Here is a 21421-nt window from a genome sequence, read left to right on the forward strand (position 1 = left end):
TCCAGACCTCCTTCAGGCCATCTGTGGCTCTGTGTATGGAGATAATTGGGCTCATGGTGCCCTGCATGGACATCATCCCCTTTGCCAGATTCCATCTCAGACCTCTTCAGCTGTGCATGCTGAGACAGTGGAACAGCAATCATTCAGATCTGTCTCAACAGATTTCACTGGACATCCGGTCAAGAGAGTTGCTTTCCTGGTGGCTCTGTCCAGATCACCTGTCACAAGGGACGTCCTTCTTGAAACCATCCTGGGAGATTGTGACTACGGACCCGAGTCTCACAGGATGGGGAGCTGATTGGGGTGCCAGGAAGGCACAGGGCCTGTAGACTCTAGAGGAATCCCTCCTCCCGATCAACATCTTAGAGCTTCAAGAGATCTTCAATGCTCTGAAGGCTTAGCCCCTTCGGGATTCGGCCCAGTTTATTAGATTCTAATCGGACAACATAACCTTGGTGGCTTACATCAACCATCAGGGAGGAACGAGGAGCTCCCTAGCAATAAAGGAAGTATCTTGGATTCTGGAATGGGCGGAGGCCCACAACTGCTCGCTGTCAGCGGTCCATAGTCCGGGTGTGGACAACTGGGAAGTGGATCCCGAGGTGTTTGCGGAGATTTGCAGCAGATGGGGGACACCAGAGATAGATCTCATGGCATCCCGGCTCAATTCCAAGCTACCCAGATATGGGTCACGGTCCAGGGATCCTCAGTTGGAGCTAATAGATGCATTAGCAGTGCTTTGGAGGTTCAGTCTGATTTACATTTTCCCGCCATTACCACTTCTACCTCGTGTGGTGGCCTGCATCAAGCGGGAGCGAGGATCAGTGATTCTAATTCCTCCATTGTGGCCTTTTGCGGATGTGGTTCGTGGATCTCGTGGGGATATCCTTATATCCTCCATGGAGGTTACCTTGTCACAGGGATCTGCTGGAACAAGGTCCTTTTGTTCATCAAAATATAGATTCTCTGAGGCTGACTGTGTAGAGATTGAATGCTTAGTCCTAGCCAAGAGAGGTTTTTCTGAGAGAGTTATTGATACTCTCATTCAAGCTCGTAAGCCGGTTACTCGTCGCATCTATCATAAGGTTTGGAGGACCTACTTATTCTGGTGTGAAGAGTGTAGATTTCCCTGGCATAAGGTCAGGGTTTCCAGGATTCTTTCCTTTCTCCAGAATGGTCTGGAGAAGGGCCTTTCGGCTAGCTCCCTTAAGGGACAAATTTCGACCATATCTGTTTTACTGCACAAGAGGCTCGCTGAGCTTCCAGACATCCAGTCTTTTGTTCAGGTTCTGACTAGAATCAGGCCTGTGTTTAGATCTAGCGCTCCTCCTTGGAGTTTAAATGTTGTTCTTAAGGTCTTGTAGAGGGCTCCATTTGAGCCTATGCACGGCCTTGACATTAAATTACTATCTTGGAAGGTTCTCTTTTTACTCGCTATTGCTTCGGCACATAGAGTATCTATGATGGCTGGCTTGCAATGTGAGCTCCCTTACCTAGTATTCCACGCTGATAATGCTGTTCTTCATACTGGGTTAGTTTTTCTTCCTAAGGATGTTTCAGATTGCAACATTAATCAGGAGATTTTTGTTCTTACTTGTGTCCTAACCCTTCTTCTTCGAAGGAGCGGTTACTTCATAATTTGGATGTGTTTCGGGCCTTGAAGTTCTATCTTCAAGCTACTAAGGAGTTAAGACAGACTTCTTCTTTATTTGTTGTCTATTCTGGGAACCGTAAGGGGCAGAAAGCCTCGTCCACTTCCTTATCTTTTTGGTTGAGGAGCATTATTCACTTAGCATATAAAACAGCAGGACGTAAGCCTCCTCAGAAGATTAAGGCTCATTAAACTAGAGCAGTGGCTTCCTCTTGGGCCTTCAAGAATGAGGCCTCTATGGAGCAGATTTGTAAGGCGGCTACCTGGTCCTCCTTATATACCTTTTTCAAAATTTTACAAGTTTGACATTTTTGCTTCGGCTGAAGCATCTTTTGGGAGAAAGGTTTTGCAGGCTGTGGTGCCCTCAGAATAGGGTCCGCCTCTCCTTTTTTACCCTCCCGTTTTTATTTAGTGTCCTCTAGAGCTTGGGTATATGTTTCCCACAAGTAAGGAATGAAGCCGGGGACTCTCCTCATAATAAGAAGGAAAACATAAATTATGCTTTCCAGATAATTTCCTTTCCTTCTGTATAAGGAGAGTCCAGGGCCCCTGCCCATTTTCTCCGTTATGCGGACCTAAATTTTTGTTTTGTTCTTCTGGCACCATTTATACCCTTATATTTCTCCTACTGTTCCTTGTTCCCTAGGTAGAATGACTGGGGGGATGAGGGGAGTGGGGGAGGTATTTAAGTCTTTGGCTGGGGTGTCTTTGGCCCCTCCTGATGGCCAGGTTCAGTATTTCCCACAAGTAAGAAATGAAGCAATGGACTCTCCTCATACAGAAGGAAAGGAAATTATCTGGTAAGCATAATTTATGTTTTTATAAAATTCTTTGAGGGTCCTCGCAGTAAGGATGAAACTTCTTAGATAATCCTATCACACCCGAACTTTAAAGAATCGGGCCCTAAGAAATTTTAGCTGAGTCTTAATATTTTTAAAGTTTGAGCAAAAATAGGTTGACTTATTCACCAAATAACTTGGATCATTCTGTAATAACCTCTGCTGTTGACTGCTGCTGTGGTGGAGTGACCTTATACCAACCACATGATTTTATCCCTACAGCGTACTTGTAACACATACAGATACAGTCAAGATCTCAGACTTTGGAACTTCCAAGGAGCTCAGTGACAAAAGTACTCAGATGTCATTTGCAGGCACGGTGGCCTGGATGGCCCCAGAAGTGATCCGTAATGAGCCTGTATCTGAAAAAGTGGACATATGGTTAGTACTGTCCAGGGAATCGACATATAATTATTTCTTAGTTTACTCTGATTTGCTACTGCATTATACCACATTCTTTTGAATATTTTCTCATCACAGCCAGTGAAATTTGTTTGATGCGCAATAATCATTCCTGTACCTACCAGTGGGTGTTATCTGGTGGGTTAATAGCACCTTTTCAGTACCACAGTGATTACAGGAGATAGTGTGGGTGGCTTGGGGGATGTGTGACGAATGGAACTAGTGTAATTGCCTTTAAGCAGTAGTGGTAAAGAATACAACACTAAGGGGATTTAAAACTACTTATGCTTACTGAAAAAAAAGTGCTATTTTGTTTTTTGCTTTACAGAAAATAGGAAACATGGAAGACTTATGCAGAACTATGGTGATCTATTGTCTTATTATTTTCTGCAAGATGCAGTAATATTTTCCCAGAAAACAATGGGTCAGACCACTCAGCTGCTGTCATAAATGTTGACCATGCAGCCATGGTTGCAGTCTTGTTTTGTGCAGTAGTTAAGAACCTGTGTAATATACATGTTAACAAATATATTTTTGTTATAGAATGGACTGTGTGTTCATCATTTTCTCGTACTACCTGATAGGTCCTTCGGAGTCCTACTTTGGGAGCTGCTGACCGGAGAGATCCCCTACAAAGATGTTGACTCTTCTGCCATTATCTGGGGAGTGGGCAGCAACAGTCTTCACCTTCCAGTTCCCTCTACTTGTCCTGACGGCTTCAAAATTCTAATGAAGCAGACATGGTAAGAGGCTATTGTAATTTACTGTTAGCTCATAAAAGAGGTTAGAATCTTATTAACCAAATCAAATGGTATTCATACAACCAGGGAGTTGGTTTGCCCAAATTACTTTTTGTTATATAGTTGGTACTTGTTCATTTGTATCAATTCATAGGGATAGAAAGTTTGAAAGTGTGATGTTGTTTTAATTCCACTTGCATAAACTGTTTCTTCATATTAGGCTCTGATCACACTATGTGTATTGTTTGACCTGCTTTACAATAAATGTGTTGTCTGCGTTTTTTTCCCACAGGCAAAGCAAACCTCGCAATCGTCCCTCCTTCAGACAGATCCTGATGCATTTGGACATTGCCTCTGCTGATGTCCTGGGAACCCCTCAGGAGACTTACTTTAAATCCCAGGTAGGGCCCTTTATTAGAGGGATGTACAATACCCATTGTGAGTCTGTATTTTATTTGATGAATTCAGGCAAATGCTTTCTGTCCCAAAAATACTCACTTAAACATCCAAACAACACACATTTACATCACAATCATTATACATTTGAATATTATTTTGTTTATTTATGTGCAATATTTAACACATATAGGGCTAGATTACAAGTGGAGCAGTAATTACCTTTTCCACTTGCACCCTAACTCTGCTCGACTTCGGCTCTTCTCACTCGTCAGGTAACTTGCGTATTACAAGTTGAAAGTAAAGTTTTTTCACTTGTGAACTAAACCGACACGCAAAGAGCTGAAGTTAGAATATTGTGATCGCATTAATATCGTGATAGACTCCAATTGAGTGAGAAAAGTGGAAAAACCTAACGCCCATACTCGTGCGCTAACCATAATCGCCATAAACCCCCTACTCAACCCCTAAACCACCACATAGCCCACCGCAAAGTATCCCACTACACTTTTAACCCCTAAACTGCCAGACCCACATCACAAAGTACCTAGTACACTATTGACCCCTAAACCGCCACACCCCCTAATCGCAAAGTACATGCTACACTATTAACCTCTAAACCGTTTCAACCCCACATTGCAAATTACCTGCTACGCTATTAACTCCTAACCCACCACACCCCCACATAGTAAAGTACTGATACACTATTTACCCTCTAAACTGCCTCATCGCAATGTACCCACTACATTATTAACCCCCTAAACCGCCAAACCCACACATCACAAAGTACTCGCTACACTATTAACCCCTAAACCGCCACACTCCCATATCGCAAACTACCCCTCTATACTATTAACCCCTAAACCCCCATAACCCCTATCGCAAACTACCCCTCTACACTATTTACCCCTAAACCACACAACCCCATCACAAACTTTCCACTAACATCTAAATTTCCCTAAGTTACCCCAAAAAAATAAACCTGCAAGGGTACCCCTATATAACATAATTTATGCTTACCTAATAAATTATTTTCTTCTACTAGATACGACGAGTCGACGGATTCATCCTTACTTGTGGGATATTATTCTCCTGCTAACAGGAAGTGGTAAAGAGCACCACAGCAGAGCTGTATATATAGCTCCTCCCTTCTCTCCATCCCCAGTCATTCTCTTTGCCTATACTAATAATAGGAAGAGGTAAAGTGAAAGAGGTGTTTTTTCTGGAGAGACTGTGGTATTTCAGAACTGGCTGACATAGTTCCCATAAGGGAATGGGTAAACAGTAATCCTACATATATTAGAAGGGGTACTACTGGGACCTGTATATTTTGCGCTAAAAATCGATTGACACTGGTAACATAATGTTTTGTTGGCAAAACGGTTTATGCTTAGGGGCAACATAACGTTTTTATGAGCAAACGTTTTCTGTTTGATGGCACTTGAGGGTTTCACATGGCTTACAATATTAGGTTGGAAATATGAAAAACCCACATGGCTAGTTTTTAGACCGCTTTACATCGGTTTTTACTAGGCAGAGAGACATTGATATAGATGGGCGGGGCCTAATTTTGCGCCTCAGATGCTCAGTTGAAATTCATTTGAAAGCAGCAAGCTCCAGCTCCGGCTTTTTAAACTCAGGGGTGAAGTCAGTAGTACCCCCTAAGTGACATACACAGGACAATACTCCTTATATAAAGTATAATGATTTGAATGCAAAAATGTAGGTACACTGCTCTCAGACTTGATTGACCTGAAACACTGGAACAGACTTGCAAAACACACATAGTAATGTACAGGGAGTGTTTATCAGTAGATGACTCCTCTAAAGTGTTTAGTGTGGAGAAGATTGTTTGCTCTGTAGTGTGTATTAAATATTAGTTTAGCGGAGTATGAGGGTAAAAACAGAAATGCACCGAGTCCTTTACACTAAGCTACTTAACCCCTCTGACACCTAGTGTAACTATACAATCAAGCCCAAAGTCACAGACTGAACCCCCAGTGATCCCCCCTGGCAGCTCCTGCATGGGACTCACCCCCCACCCATTTAGTGACAGGACAGAGAATTTGGTGGAAGAAGCTTAATAATCGCAGGCCAAATGCACCTAAGCTGCTATTTTGCTCTGTAGCAGCTCCGAAGTGAAGAGGAAAGAGCGCAAAGTTGAGGGAACAGGGCCGGAGTAATGCCAATTCCTCAGAGCAGCTTAATGTGCAGTAAAAATTAAAAGTTTGCACTGAAGCACTATACATACCCCAGACTGCTAATAAATTACACCTGGCCAAACCGGACGGTGCCCTATTGAACCGATAACTGCACAGAGCAGTTAGCGGTTTTCTTAAAGGGCTACACGCCACTTTTTGAAAAGTGTAACAAAAAAGTTCCCCAGAGCTGCCAGAGGGCTATAAAGGGTATCAGTCTTACCTGGCTGGTAAGGTTAGGATAGGATTGGTTCGCTAGATATGTTCAGCTAGCTCCCAGTAGTGCATTGCTGCTTCTGGGCCTACCTAGATTAACTCTTCAGCACAGGATACCAAGAGAGCAATGCAGATAAGTTTATAGAAGTAAATTGGAAAGTTGTTTTTAATTGCTTAATTTAACTGAATCCTAAAAGTTTAATTTTGTCTTTAATATACCTTTAAATACATAAAGTTCTATTTGGGAGCCAGACTAGTTGCATGTAGTTGCCAATCACTGTTAGTTTATTGTTTGAAGCTTCACTACTTGCGACTGCAGAGCATTATGTTGTGTGTGTTTAAACCCATTGTGGGTGTTAGGCTGAGGTTATATTGGGAGTGCAAAAATATTAGCGCTATTGTGAGTAAAAAGGACATGAAATGGTAACCCAACAAATTTCTTTCATAATTCAGATAGAGAATACAATTTTCAACAACTTTCTAATTTACTTCTATTATCTAACCTATTTTATTCTCTTGGTATAATTTGTTGAAGGAGCAGCAATGCACTAATTGTTTCTAACTGAACACATGCGTGAGCCAATCAGTATATATATGCAGCCACCAATCAACAGCTAGAGCCTAGGTTCTCTGCTGCCCCTGAGCTTGCCTAGATAAACCTTACAGCAAAGGATAACAAGAGAAGGAAGTAAATTAAATAATAGAAGTAAATTGGAAAGTTGTTTAAAATTGTATTCTCTAACTATCGGAATCATGAAAGAACATTTTTGTGTTTCATGTCCCTTTAACATGGCTCAAGTGAAATTGGTTTTATCGCTCAAACAATAGTCTAGAGCATGCCAACATCCATATGTCGGATAGAATGTTTGCTCCAAGTCCCTCAAGTGATATACTGCTATGGGGGTATTTAGTAAATAAAATCCATATATTGCTAAGCAGATAGTGTGGAAGTAGTGGAGTTTTTTGTTTTATTTCTGTGCTATACTATTAATAATAATGATTTACTACAGGTCTTAAAAAGCGCTACATTTTACAGGGGCGTCTTAAAGTAATTATTAATCCTAGCATTTGTGAAACGCTAGGATTGACCATTGGAACAAATAAAGGGGACTTTTAGTCATGAAGTATAATATACCTCATGCTGAAAGTTCCTTTGTTTGTTTGAAGCGTTGGCCGCACTGAGCTGCTCTGGCAGCCCACGGCAGAACGCTGTTTTGCTGAGAGGTGACGTTTTAAACCTCTTAGCCAATAGGTGTGCGGGAAATCCGAGTTGGCGCCTGCTGGAATGTACAGGTATTTGCTAAGAGGTGGAAATGTCACCTTATCAAAATAGAGTTCTGCCGTGTGCTGCTTGAGCAGCTCAGTGCGGTAAACACTTGAAACAAATAAAGGAACTTTCAGCATGACTTATTTTAGACTTCATGACTGAAAATCCCCTTAATTTTGTGTTTAAAATGCTGGTGCACGGTGCATACTTAAATATACTGTTAAACCGTCTATAGGTTTTATTAGAAGCATTTTTGCTAATACATGTATATTACAAAAATGCTTCTATTTAAAACTGAAATGCATCCATGTGGATTCCAGTTTTGGCTGGAATGTCCTTTTAAGGTAACATCACAAATTACATACACTTTAGCACCAAAATCTTCAAAATAAAATCTCCCCATGTTCAGCCACATACAATATGCAGTTTGGAGAAGTGAAAAGTCTGGGAAAAAATGACAGGCCTTAAAGGGACAGTCAACACCAGAATTATTGTTGTTTAAAAAGATGGATAATCCCTTTATTACTTATTACCCATTCCCCAGTTTTGCATAACCAACAGGTATAATAATACATGTTTTACCTCTGTAATTACCTTGTATCTAAGCCTCTGCAAACTGCCCCCTTATTTTAGTTCTTTTGACAGACTTGCATTTTAGCCAATCGGTGCTTACTCGTAGGTAAATTCATGTGCGTGAGCTCAATGTTATCTATATGACACACATGAACTAATGCCCTCTAGTGGTGAAAAACTGTCAAAATGCATTCAGATTAGAGACAGCCTTCAAGGTCTAAGAAATTAGCATATGAGCCTACCTAGGATTAGCTTTCAACTAAGAATACCAAAAGAACAAAGCAAAATTGGTAATAAAAGTAAATTGGAAAGTTGTTTAAAGTTACATGCCCTATTTGAATCATTAATTTTTATTTTGGACTTGACTGTCCCTTTAACCCCTTAAGGACTGACGACGTATGGGGTACGTCCTCCACAAAAATACAGTTAACGACCGAGGACGTACCCCGTACGTCATCGGTCTTTGAAAGCGGTGGAAGCGATCCTGATCGCTTCCAGCCGCTTTCCTGTTATTGCAGGGATGCCTCGATATCGAGGCTTCCTGCAATAACAATACTTAGCCATCCGATGCAGAGAGAGACACTCTGTGGCCCTCTCTGCATCGGACATCGATGGCTGTGATCGTTGGTGGGTGGGCGGCCATCGATGGGATCGTGGGCAGGGTTGCCGGGGGCGTGCACGGATGCAAGCTTGTGCACGGAGGGCGTCGGCCGGGCGCATGCACGGGGCGGGAGCGGGTGGGAACCACTACACTATGGAAAATTGGGGGGTGGGAATTGGCAATCTAAAAGATCTAAGGGATCTAGGAGGGGGTGGGGGGGTTGGTCTTTGGGGGGGAAGCTACACTACATAAAAAAAGTTAAAAAATATAAAAAAAAAACAATTTTATTGTAAACTGGGTACTGGCAGACAGCTGCCAGTACCCAAGATGGCTCCCAATAAGGTAGAGGGGGAGGGTTAGAGAGCTGTTTGGGGGGGATCAGGGAGGTTGGGGGCTAAGGGGGAATCCTACACAGCAGAATAATAAAAAAAAACAACCTCTCTGCCAGTACTTTAGATGGCGGGGACAATTGTGGGGTGGGGGAGGGAAGAGAGTGTTTGGGAGGGATCAGGTGGTGTGATATGTCAGGTGGGAGGCTGATCTCTACACTAAAGCTAAAATGAACCCTGCAAGCTTCCTACAAGCTTCCTAATTAACCCCTTCACTGCTAGACATAATACACGTGTGATGAGCAGCGGCATTTAGCGGCCTTCTAATTACCAAAAAGCAAAGCCAAAGCCATATATGTCTATTTCTGAACAAAGGGGATCCAAGAGAAGCATTTACAACCATTTGTGCCATAATTGCACAAGCTGTTTGTAAATAATTTCAGTGAGAAACCTAAGTTTGTGAAAAAGTGAACAATTTTTTTTTATTTGATCGCATTTGGCGGTGAAATGGTGGCATAAAATATACATATAAATGGGCCTAGATCAATACTTTTGGTTGTCTACTACACTACACTAAAGCTAAAATTAACCCTACAAGCTCCCTAAATAACCCCTTCACTGCTGGGCATAATACATGTGTGGTGCGCGTGGCATTTAGCGGCCTTCTAATTACCAAAAACCAACGCCAAAACCATATATGCCATAATTGCACACATTCAGCTAGATTACGAGTTCGGCGTTAGCTTTAAAAAGCAGCTTTAAGGGGTCCTAACGCTGCTTTTTAACGCCCGCTGGTATTACAAGTCTGGCAGGTACAGGTGTACCGCTCACTTTTCTTCCGTGACTTTTCCATACCGCAAATCCCCTTACGTCAATTGCGTATCCCATCCTTTTAATGGGATTTGCCTAACACTGGTATTACAAGTCTTGGAAGAAGTGAGCGGTACAGCCTCTACCTCCAAGACTCCTACCGCATATAAAAGTCAGTAGTTAAGAGTTTTATGGGCTAACGCGGAACATAAAGCTCTTAACTACAGTGCTAAAAAGTACACTAACACCCATGTACTACCTATTAACCCCTAAACCGAGGCCCCCCACATTGCAAACACTATAATAAAATTATTTAACCCCTAATCTGCCGACCGGACATCGCCGCCACCTACATTATACTTATGAACCCCTAATCTGCTGCCCCTAACATCGCCGACACCTACATTATATTTATTAACCCCTAATCTGCCCCCCTCCCACGTTGCCGCACTTATATTAAATTTATTAACCCCTAATCTTCCGCCGCCAACGTCGCCGCTACTATAATAAATGTATTAACCCCTAATCCTAAATCTAACCCTAACACCCCCCTAACTTAAATCTATTTTTAATAAATCTAAATAAAATTACTATAATTAAATAACTTATTCCTATTTAAAAATAAATACTTACCTATAAAATAAACCATAAGATGGCTACAATATAACTAATAATTACATTGTAGCTATTTTAGGATTTATATTTATTTTACAGGCAACTTTGTATTTATTTTAACTAGGTACAATAGCTATTAAATAGTTAATAACTATTTAATAGCTACCTATTTAAAATAATTACAAAATTACCTGTAAAATAAATCCTAACCTAAGTTAAAAATACACCTAACACTACACTATCAATAAATTAATTAAATAAATTAACTACAATTATCTAAAATAAAATACAATTAAATAAACTAAACTATAGTACAAAAAAATAATAATATTACAAAAAGTTTAATCTAATTACACCTAATCTAATCCCCCTAATAAAATAAAAAATCCCCCCAAAATAATAAAATTCCCTATCCTAAACTAAATTACAAATAGCCCTTAAAAGGGCCTTTTGCGGGGCATTGCCCCAAAGTAATCCGCTCTTTTACCAGCCCTTAAAAGGGCTTTTTACGGGGCGTTTTTTTACAGGTAATTTTGTAATTATTTTAACTAGGTAGCTATTAAATAGTTATTAACTATTTAATAGCTATTGTACCTAGTTAAAATAAATACAAAGTTGCCTGTAAAATAAATATAAATCCTAAAATAGCTACAATGTAATTATTAGTTATATTGTAGCTATCTTATGGTTTATTTTATAGGTAAGTATTTATTTTTAAATAGGAATAATTTATTTAATTATAGTAATTTTATTTAGATTTATTAAAAATAGATTTAAGTTAGGGGGTGTTAGGGTTAGACTTAGGTTTAGGGGTTAATACATTTAATATAGTAGCAGCGACGTTGGGGGCGGAAGATTAGGGGTTAATAATTGTAGTTAGGTGGCGGTGACGTTGGGGGCGGCAGATTAGGGGTTAATAAATATAATGTAGGTGGCAGCGATGTCCGGTCAGCAGATTAGGGGTTAATAATGTAATGCAGGTGGCGACGATGTCGGGGGCAGCAGATTAGGGGTTAATAAGTGTAAGGTTAGAGGTGTTTAGACTCGGTTCATGTTAGGGTGTTAGGTGTAGACTTAGAAAGTATTTTCCCATAGGAAACAATGGGGCTGCGTTAGGAGCTGAACGCTGCTTTTTTGCAGGTGTTAGGTTTTTTTTCAGCCAGCTCAGCCCCATTGTATCCTATGGGGAAATCGTGCACAAGCACGTTTTGCCAGATTACCGCTACCGTAAGCAACGCTGGTATTACAGGTAGAAGTGGCGCTAAATTTGCTCAACGCTCACTGTTCTGAGGCTAACGCAGCCATTCAGAAAACTTGTAATACCAGCGTTGTTTAAAGTGTGCGCTGGAAAAAAAAGGCTCGTTGGCAACGCAAGTTTTTACCGACAAAACTTGTAATCTAGCCAATTGTTTGAAAATAATTTCAGTGAGAAACCTAAAGTTTGTGAAAAAAATTGTGAAAAAGTGAACGATTTTTTTTTATTTGATCGCATTTGGCGGTGAAATGGTGGCATGAAATATACCAAAATGGGCCTAGATTAATACTTTTGGATGTTTTCTAAAAATAAAAATATATACATGTCAATGTATATTTAGGGATTCCTGAAAGGTATCAGTGTTCCAATGTAACTAGCGCTAATTTTGAAAAAAAGTAGTTTGGAAATAGCAAAGTGCTACTTGTACTTATGGTCCTATAACTTGCAAAAAAAGTAAAGAACATGTAAACATTGGGTATTTCTAAACTCAGGACAAAATTTAGAAACTATTTAGCATGGGTCTTTTTTGGTGGTTGTAGATGTGTAACAGATTTTGGGGGTCAAAGTTAGAAGAAAGTGTGTTTTTTCCTTTTTTTTATAGTATATTATAAGATATGATGAAAATAATTTTATCTTTAGAAAGTCCATTTAATGGCAAGAAAAACGGTATATAATGTGTGTGGGTACAGTAAATGAGTAAGAGGAAAATTTCAGCTAAACACAAACACGGCAGATATGTAAAAATAGCCTTGGTCCCAAACGGTCAGAAAATGGAAAAGTGCTCTGGTCACTAAGGGGCTGATCTAGATAAGAGTTTTTCATTGCAAAGCATAGCCAGTCACATTTTATTGTTAGAATTAAAAACTGTAAGTCAATTTTAGTAATGTTTTGAAATGTTAATAGTATAAGGACACCTTTCTGTACTGACAGGGTTAAATAATACAAGTATGTATGGGGGGGGGGGGGGTTACACAGTTATTTGCTGCTTTTCTGCAAATTGCCTCAGGTGAGTCAGTGCTCGTCACCAGAGATAATGGGAGAGCGGAGCCGCTGCCTCCCGATGAACACAAAGCCAAAAATAGCTCATTTTTTCTACTTCAGTGACGACTGCAATGTCCAAAATGTGTGCAAGGCTTTTCCTTCTGTATTGTCAGCTCCTCCAAGAGCACGTTAATGGTTTTTCTAAAGAAGGAGCATTTCCTGCTGACCTATTAATGATACAGTGCCTTTTATACTGGCCAGCCATTAGCTTGCTTCAATATTTCTGCTACCATCAAAATGTACATTAGTCTGTCATCCGGATTGTCTATTTTTTCCTTTGTTCATTTTGTCATTTAGAGATATTTTCTGGATCTACTTTTACAGAAATGGTAAAACCAACATAGTGGAGCCTTTTCCAGCAGATTTGTCAGATGATAAATAAAGAGATGTATGAATGTCTGCAGTACGTGTTAGGGCTGAGTTAGACTAGTTGACTAATCGATTAGTCGATCGGTATCGCATTTTTCGACTAGTACGGCATTAGTCGATTACGGATATATTACATTTCACTATATTTTGATAGTCAGAAACAGCGCGTTGCCAGCCTACCAGCCCTTAGCCTAAGCCTACTACTGATTGCGGATTGTCTCACTAGGCGACAGTAATAATAACGTGTTATTTCGTACTCGCAAAATAAACACATTTTGCAAAAAATGGCATCTTCAACAAAAAGTCCTGCTTGAAAATATTTTATAAAAAACTACATGAAAAAGCAGTTAAGTGCAACATTTGTGGCGTGAAATTGCAGTACAATAAAGCCACGACTTCCATGTTAAGCCACCTAAAAACCAAACACCCATCTGCATTGGTAGCGACAGAGATAGAAAAAGGACAACAACAAACATCCATTGCAGCTTTTACAGTAAGACAACGGCAATGTGATTGTCTTCACCCGGAGCATGTGGACATGCTCATTTTTCTTAACAAGAACAATTAATATAATTAAATTAATATGGACATTGCCAAATAGTTGATGTTTTTGTTAAATAAAAACTTGCATGGACGCGCTTTGCAGATTTTGTTTTTTGTTCACGTATTGGGGTTGTTGGGGTTTTAAAAATAAATTAAAAAAGAACATTTTACAATTACATTAAAAATATTTCGCATTTAATACCGAATACCTACTAGTCGATTGTAAAAATATTAGTCATGCACACCCCTACGTACGTGTAATTATGGTAGCTGATGAACATACAGAAACGTCAGCACATCTAATCATTTGTATATGTGAAAAATCTGCAGGTGCAATGTGACCAGAGCTCCTAAATACATTGTCTGCTATATTTATCCTATTTACAGTATTTTTTCTCTATAGTATTTATTTCAAAATAACTTTATCAATTAAACATACATTTCTTTCCAATGACATGGAGAGTCCACAAATCCATTCAATTACTATTGGGAATTCAAATCCTGACCACCAGGTGGAGGCAAAGAACACCCCAGCATAGCCTTAAGTATCCTCCCATTACCCACAATCCCCAGTCATTCTTTGCCTGCGTAAACTTGCGGGTGATGTGCAAAGAAGGTGTCTGCAGAAATCCAGTTGTTAATCCTTTAATGGGTACTTTTCCCTGCAAGCAAGGATTGGGGTTATGCTGTGTCCATGTAATCCTCTTTAGTAAGAGTAATGGTGGCTTTTAGCAGTTGGAAGACGGGGGGGGGTGGTCTTTGCTTACCTTCCAACATTTATGCTACCCCTATATAGAAAACCAGGGTTAGTTACTCTGTTTTTTTCTTTATCTACAGGTCTATGTCAGTGAGGATTCTGTCAGACCTGTTTGCTGTACCTGTCCTACAGCAGATCCACAGGTAAGTGCTTTTACCTTCTAGGTGAGAAGGATGCAGCACTTAGGAGTTCCTTGTTTAAAAAAGTATACTTGGAGAACAAGTTGGATCCTTTTGGGACTGAATATCTCTTTTTAAAGGTTGGGGATTTATTGAGCAGCAGTACAGGGCATTGTTCTGTCATGTAAAGGCTTTTTTGTTTTTGGCTATAGTGATTTTTTTGCACAAATGTTATCTTTTATTTTGTTTGGGTAATATCTCTTTAAGAAAGTTGTTGGACTGCACCTTACTTTTGAATTTGAGATCATGTGACCGCTCAGTTACTTTCTGAGTTCTGAACTGTTTGTTTGTACTGGCTGTTTCGAAGCCAGGATTTTCAAGGAATCAGAATGTTTTATCTGCCATAGGATTGTTTTTCCTGCCTGTCGCTTTTCTCTGATGGTTGCAGCTTTCTAGGATTTGCAGTTTGAACAGGATTGTTTTATCTGCTGGTGTGCATTGGATTCCTGGTTACAGATTGGGTGAGTCTCTCCAGCATGGCTGGGGTGTAAAGGTGCAGGTTTCAATAATTATTTATCTATGCTTAGAATTGTATTCTATTTTTTTAGATTGAAATTGGAGTATAAGGGAAATAAAGGACTTTTTTATTTACTATGGAAGCCGATCCCAAGCTTTCTCTGTCATTTGATAAATGTCTTTATTGTGCTGATGCCCAGGTTATACCTCCTGTGCAATTTTGTTCCCCTTGCCTTAATAAGGTTTTTATTATCTAAGGATAAGGATTCCTTATCTGAGCCTTCATTTTCTCAAGATAATGCTGTTGAGGAGTTGTCTCAGCTTTCTGCTAACATGTCCAAGTCCTTCACATGCAGTGTCCTGCGTTTCCTCTCAGTCAGTCTCTGAGAGTGTTTGTTTGCCTAAAGATTTGCTGCACAGTTGATTTCTGCAGCCCTAAGTGCTTTACCTAGTTCTGGTAAAACGAAGAGGAAATCTAAGAACATTTCTATGGGTTCTGATTCCGCCAAGACTGATTTGGTTAGTCTTTCTCAGTTATCTAGCGAAGATCATTCCTCTGCAGCTTCTGAGGGCAAGATCTCTGATTCAGAATCTGCATTTCCTAGTACAATAGATTTTGAGGAGGTTAATTTTAAATTTAAACTGGAGCATCTCCGTTTACTTTGGAAGGAGATTTTAGCTACTTTGGATAACTCTAACGGTTGCAGAAGCCCCTAAAAGGGCTAATATACTGAATAGAGTTTTTTGATATCAAACCTAAATCTGTGGAGGTTTTTCCTGTTCCAGATCGCATATCTGACATTATATCTCCGGAATGGGTGAAGCCAGGTGTTCCTTTTAACCCTTCTCCTGTGTTTAATTTTTTTTTTCTTGTGGCTGATTCAGTGCGAGATCTAGAGTAGAGGGTGCTATATCTACCTTAGCCAAGAGAACTACTATTCCTCTTGAGCATAGATCCTATTTTAGAGACCCTATGGATAAGAAACTGAAAAATGTTTCTTTATCAGGGTTTGCAGTGGCAACCAGTTGCTAGTATTGTGACAGTTGCTGGTGCAGCCTCTTATTGGTGTGGCTCTTTGTCTGATCTAATTTTCAGAAGAGACTACTATAGAGGAGATCTAGGATAGGATCAAGGCTCTAAAGCTGGCTAACACTTTTATCTGTGATGCCAGTATACAAGTTGTTAGGCTGGGAGCCAGGATTTCTAGTTTTACGATACTAGCCCGCAGAGCCCTTTGATTAAAGTTTTGGTCTGCGGATGTGACTTCTAAATCTAAGCTTCTGTCTCTACCTTTTAAGGGTAAGACTTTATTTTGTCCTGATGGAAAGGGATTTTTTTTTTACCACAGGATAAGAAGAATAGACCCAAGGGTCATCAGACTTCTAATTTTTGTTCCTTTCGTAATTTCAAGGGACAGAGATATTTCTTATCCTCTAAATCTGACCAGCCCTGGATCAAGGGTAAGCAATCCAGAAATCCTTCCACTGAGGCTAAGTCAGCATGAAGGGGCCGCCCCCAATTCAGTTTTGGATCAGGTAGAGGGCAGGCTTTCTTTTTTTTCAGCAGGCTTGGATTTGCAACGTTCCAGATCCTTGGCCAGTGGCTTAAACTGCGTTAGGGATTTGTCCACTCTGGGAGTCATTATCCCAGTTCCTCTAGCAGAACAGGGCATAGGGATTTTGTTCAAATCTTTTTGTAGTTCCCAAAGAAGAGGGAACTTTCCGACCCATTATAGACAAGTTTCTCAAAGTCTCGTCCTTCAAAATGGAGACGCTTCATTCTTTTCTCCCTCTGGTTCAGGAGGGTCAGTTTATGACCACTATAAAGCTAAAGGATGCGTATCTTAATGTGCTTATCCACAGGGAACATTTCAAGTTCCTGAGGTTCGCTTTTTTGTATTGATATTTCCAATTTTAGCCATGCTTTTCGGCCTCTCCGCTGCTTCTTCGAATCTTTACGAAGGTTCTAGGGGCTCTTTTGGCTGTGACCAGTTCACTAGGGGTTGCGGTGGCTCCTTACCTGGACGATATCTTGGTCCAGACGCCATCTTTTCAGTTAGCAAGATTCCATACAGATTCTCTTTTAGCTATTCTCTGCTCTCACGGGTGGAAGGTGAATCTAGGGAAAAGTTCCTTGGTGCCAAGTACCAGGGTATGTTTTCTGGGGAAAATCTTAGACTCGGTATCTATGAAGATTTTTTTGACGGAGGTCAGAAAGTCAAGCTTCTAGAGACCTGTCGTTCTCTTCAGTCCTCTGTTCGTTTATCAGTAGCTGTATGCATGGAAGTATTTGGTCTCATGGTGGCATCCATGGACATTATTCTGTTTGCCCGCTTCCATCTGAGACCTCTACAATTATGTATGCTCAATCAATGGAATGGAGTCCACTTGGATCTCTTTCAGAGGATAGTGTTAGACTGTCAGACAAGGATGTCTCTGTATTGGAGGAGCTCCCAGGACCTTTTGTCTCAGGGCACTTGTTTCCTGAGACCTTCTTGAGAGATTGTAACCACGGATGCCAGCCTGTTAAGCTGGGGAGCAGTTTGAGGGTCCCTAAGAGCTCAGGGACTTTTGGAGGAGTCTGCCCTTTCTATAAATATCCTAGAATTGAGAGAAATTCTCTATGCTCTATCAGTATGGCCTCAATTGAGTTTTAGTCCAGTTTATTAGATTTCAATTGGACAACATCTCTTCGGTGATGTATATCAACCACCAAGGAGGAACTTGGAGCATGTTAGCTATGAAGGAGGTGGCTCGCATTCTTCAGTAGGCAGAGTCTCACAATTGTCATCTTTCTGACATTCATATCCCAGGGGTGGACAACTGGGAAGCAGATTATCTGAGCAGGCAGACCTTTCAGCCATGGGAATGGGCTCTTCATCCTGAAGTTTTCTTGATGTTAACCCTCTAATGGGGAGTTCCAGAGCTGGATCAGATGACATCTCGTCTAAACGCCAAGCTTCCAAGATACGGAGCAAGATCAGGAGATCCTCAAGCAGCTCTGGTAGACACCCTAGCAGTGATAGCTTCAAACAAAGTTGGAAAACAGCGTACCTTCTCTTTGTTTGGGGCATGGAATATCAGACTTGCCAGGTCCTTTCATCCAGACAATAACATAATTATTCCATCCTCCAATTTGGCAAAAAGACCTTTTTTTCTTTACATAGGGTCCAAAGAAACAAAATACAACGTTCCAGGCCTTTGCTAGGCCCTTTAGTTATATATACTTGATTATACACAGGTTTCTGCCTTTTATACCTTTACCTGTTACAATGGGAGCATCCATAACACAATAGTGACATCTTGTGGATGTAAAACAGTACTACATCCCTTTGTAATTATTCAAATGATCCCATGGGCATACTCTTTTTGTATATTTCTTAATAACATTTAAAACACACATAAAAACCTATATATACAATTAAAAAAGGAGATCATAGCACTAACAAGAGGGTCTACTCAGGGCAATCATGGAGCAATATTTTTTCATGTATATACACAGTACATATTTAATCAGAAACAATTTAAAGAAACAAGCTCCAATCATAATCCTTGTTAAGACCTTTGGGAATAATGGCCTCCAATTTGTAAATCCAGAACATCTCTCTGGCTTTTAATAGATGCTCCCTATCACCTCCCCTTCTAGGTCTAACAACCATTTCTATGATTTGAAATCTTAAAGGGATAGTAAACCCCAAAATGTTCTTTTATGATTCAGATAGAACATACAATTTTAAACAACTTTCCAATTTACTTATATTATCAAATTTGCTTTATTCTCTTGTTATCCATTGCTGAAGGGACAGCATTGCGCTACTGGCAGCTAGCTGAACACATCTAGTTAGCCAATCACAAGAGACAAATGTGTGCAGGCACCAATTAGCAGCAGCTCCCACTAGTGTATGATATGTGCGTATTCTTTTTAAACAAGGGATACTAAGAGAACGAAGCACATTTGAAAATATAAGTGAATTTAAAAGTCTTAAAATGACATGCTCTATCTGAATCATGCAAGTTTAATTTTGACTTTCCTATCCTTTTAACTGGCTTATGTTGTGACCCATAGAGAGGAAGTGAGAGGATACTAGTGCATCTTTGTTCTTCCGTCTAATGTTGGATTTATGTTCCGTTATCCTCTCCCTTACCTCTCTACAGGTTTCGCCTACATAGATCAGTCCAGATGGACACTTGATGAGGTAAATAACAAATGTAGATCTGCATGTCAAATAATCTTTTATGTAAAAATTTCCTTCCATCTGTTGGATGGTAGAAATGCTCTCCCTTTATCATAGAGCTGCAGTGACTGTAGTTGAGGCGTGGGTAACAACCAGTTTTTCCTGCACCTTTGGTACTCTGAGTATTTTTTCTCCCACTGCCTATGTCAATATGTATCAACATATCTTTAATGCTTTGGTTTTTTTCCCCATAGGCTACTATAGGTCCTTGAGGATTACATTCCCTTAGAATGTGCCAGTGCTTCTTCAATATTCCTGTGATTTTTTTTACTTAATTTATTGTATTGGGTCACAAATATCATATTATCTTTCTCCTGTCTTTTGTCTTTCTTGGTTGGCTGATTTTCATTAGTTACTGCATCTAACTGTTCTGAAACTAACTTAGGAGGATAACCCCTAGTGGTGTAATTTTTTGGCCATTTCTTCTAACCTGTATTTACATTTGTTGGCATCAGACATTATGCGCTTCACCCTCGTGAATTGGCTTTTTTGGAAATGCCTTAAATACATTATCAGGGTGACAGCTACCATATTTCAATAAGTTATTTCTGTCAGTGCTTTTGGTATATAGTTCTGTCTTTAAAAATCCTTTCAATATACACATATGTATGCAGATATTCTATACCTATTTCACTCATGTTTAAAGTGAATTTTAGCCCTCTTACGGAGTCATTTACATCTTGGACAAAAGATAATAGGCTACTAACATCACCCCCCCCCCCACACACACACACACACACGCCAAACACATTATCTATGTACCTCAACCAGGAGGCACCATAGAGCTGGAACAGTCTATGAGGGTACACAAAATATTCCTCAAAGTTGTTCATGAATATGTTGGTGAGGTGGGGGCGACGTTGGAGCCCATCGCCGTTCCCTTTTTCTGTAAAAAGAGTCCATGAATAAAAAATATTTTTTATGGAATATAATTGTAAGTAGGTCTATTAAGAAACATGGGAAAACATGGGATTACCCAGCCTTAAAACCAGTAGTTAGCGCATTTAAAAACAACAATTTTTCCATATCAGGGCTGTATAATATTATTAAACAAACAGAACACAAAGACCAGTTAGAGAAAATCACACTAAGATGGAAGGACGCGCACTTCCCAAATATGACAACAGAGACTATTTTAAAAAGCATAGGAACAGTAGAAAAGACTACATTAGCTATGACTTTACGTGAACAGCATATCAAAATAATTTGGATGACATATATTACACCTGAAACAATGTCTAAATGGGGGAAGGATCATGAGAAATATAAATGCGAGAAGTGTAGAATGAGTAAAGCTAACCTAATACATTGCCTTTGGGCATGCCCGAAATTACAAAGATTCTGGAAAATGGTATCATTTTGGGCTAACAGAATCTGTAAGATACAGCTGGTATTGCAAGCAGACCATGTTATATTTCTAAGCTTTAAAAAGACAGAAGCTACACAGTGTAAAATCTTCCTCTCAATGTTAATTATTTTAAGTAGGAACTTGATTCTTAGAGGGTGGAAGAGTGAAAGGGCACATACACTTAAAGAATTGAAAACTATTTTGCAGAAACAATTCCTGATCGAGCAGAATGATATTTGGCATAATCTAGAAATAAATGTGGGTAAGTTCTTTGAAAAATGGAAATTTTGGATTAAGATACAGGATAGAAACATACAAAAGGACCTTATTTCTAGATTTGAAAATACCACATATATAATGGAGAGTAGGCTCAGAGAAGAGTGGTTATGAATTAGATAGGAGAGGTGATAATCAGTTATGTAAGAGCTTACGTGAATTTTACTTCAATATATCACATTTTTTTTTTCTCTCTTCTCTATGCTTGATTTCTTTGTGTTTGTTCAACTGCAGATAAAGAAGTTATAATTTGGTGAGAGTAATAGTATAAACCTGTTTGTTCAGCAGACAAGAATTCCTCTGTGATGAAATGCAAGTCTGTACA

The 21421-nt window shown here is 39.7% G+C and overlaps 1 protein-coding gene across 2 annotated transcripts in view; it reads left to right on the forward strand.

The window, feature by feature from the left end:
* MAP3K13 (mitogen-activated protein kinase kinase kinase 13) overlaps positions 1–21421 on the forward strand; it is a 252423-nt gene that overhangs the window by 174531 nt on the left and 56471 nt on the right. For both annotated transcript variants that reach the window (XM_053698740.1, XM_053698741.1), the window contains 3 exons: positions 2713–2871; positions 3477–3635; positions 3925–4033. In XM_053698740.1, the coding sequence (XP_053554715.1) occupies positions 2713–2871; positions 3477–3635; positions 3925–4033 (427 nt within the window). The remainder of the gene's footprint in view (positions 1–2712; positions 2872–3476; positions 3636–3924; positions 4034–21421) is intronic.

Source organism: Bombina bombina, chromosome 1 (genome assembly GCF_027579735.1).
Source record: "Bombina bombina isolate aBomBom1 chromosome 1, aBomBom1.pri, whole genome shotgun sequence".
NCBI lineage: Eukaryota > Metazoa > Chordata > Amphibia > Anura > Bombinatoridae > Bombina > Bombina bombina.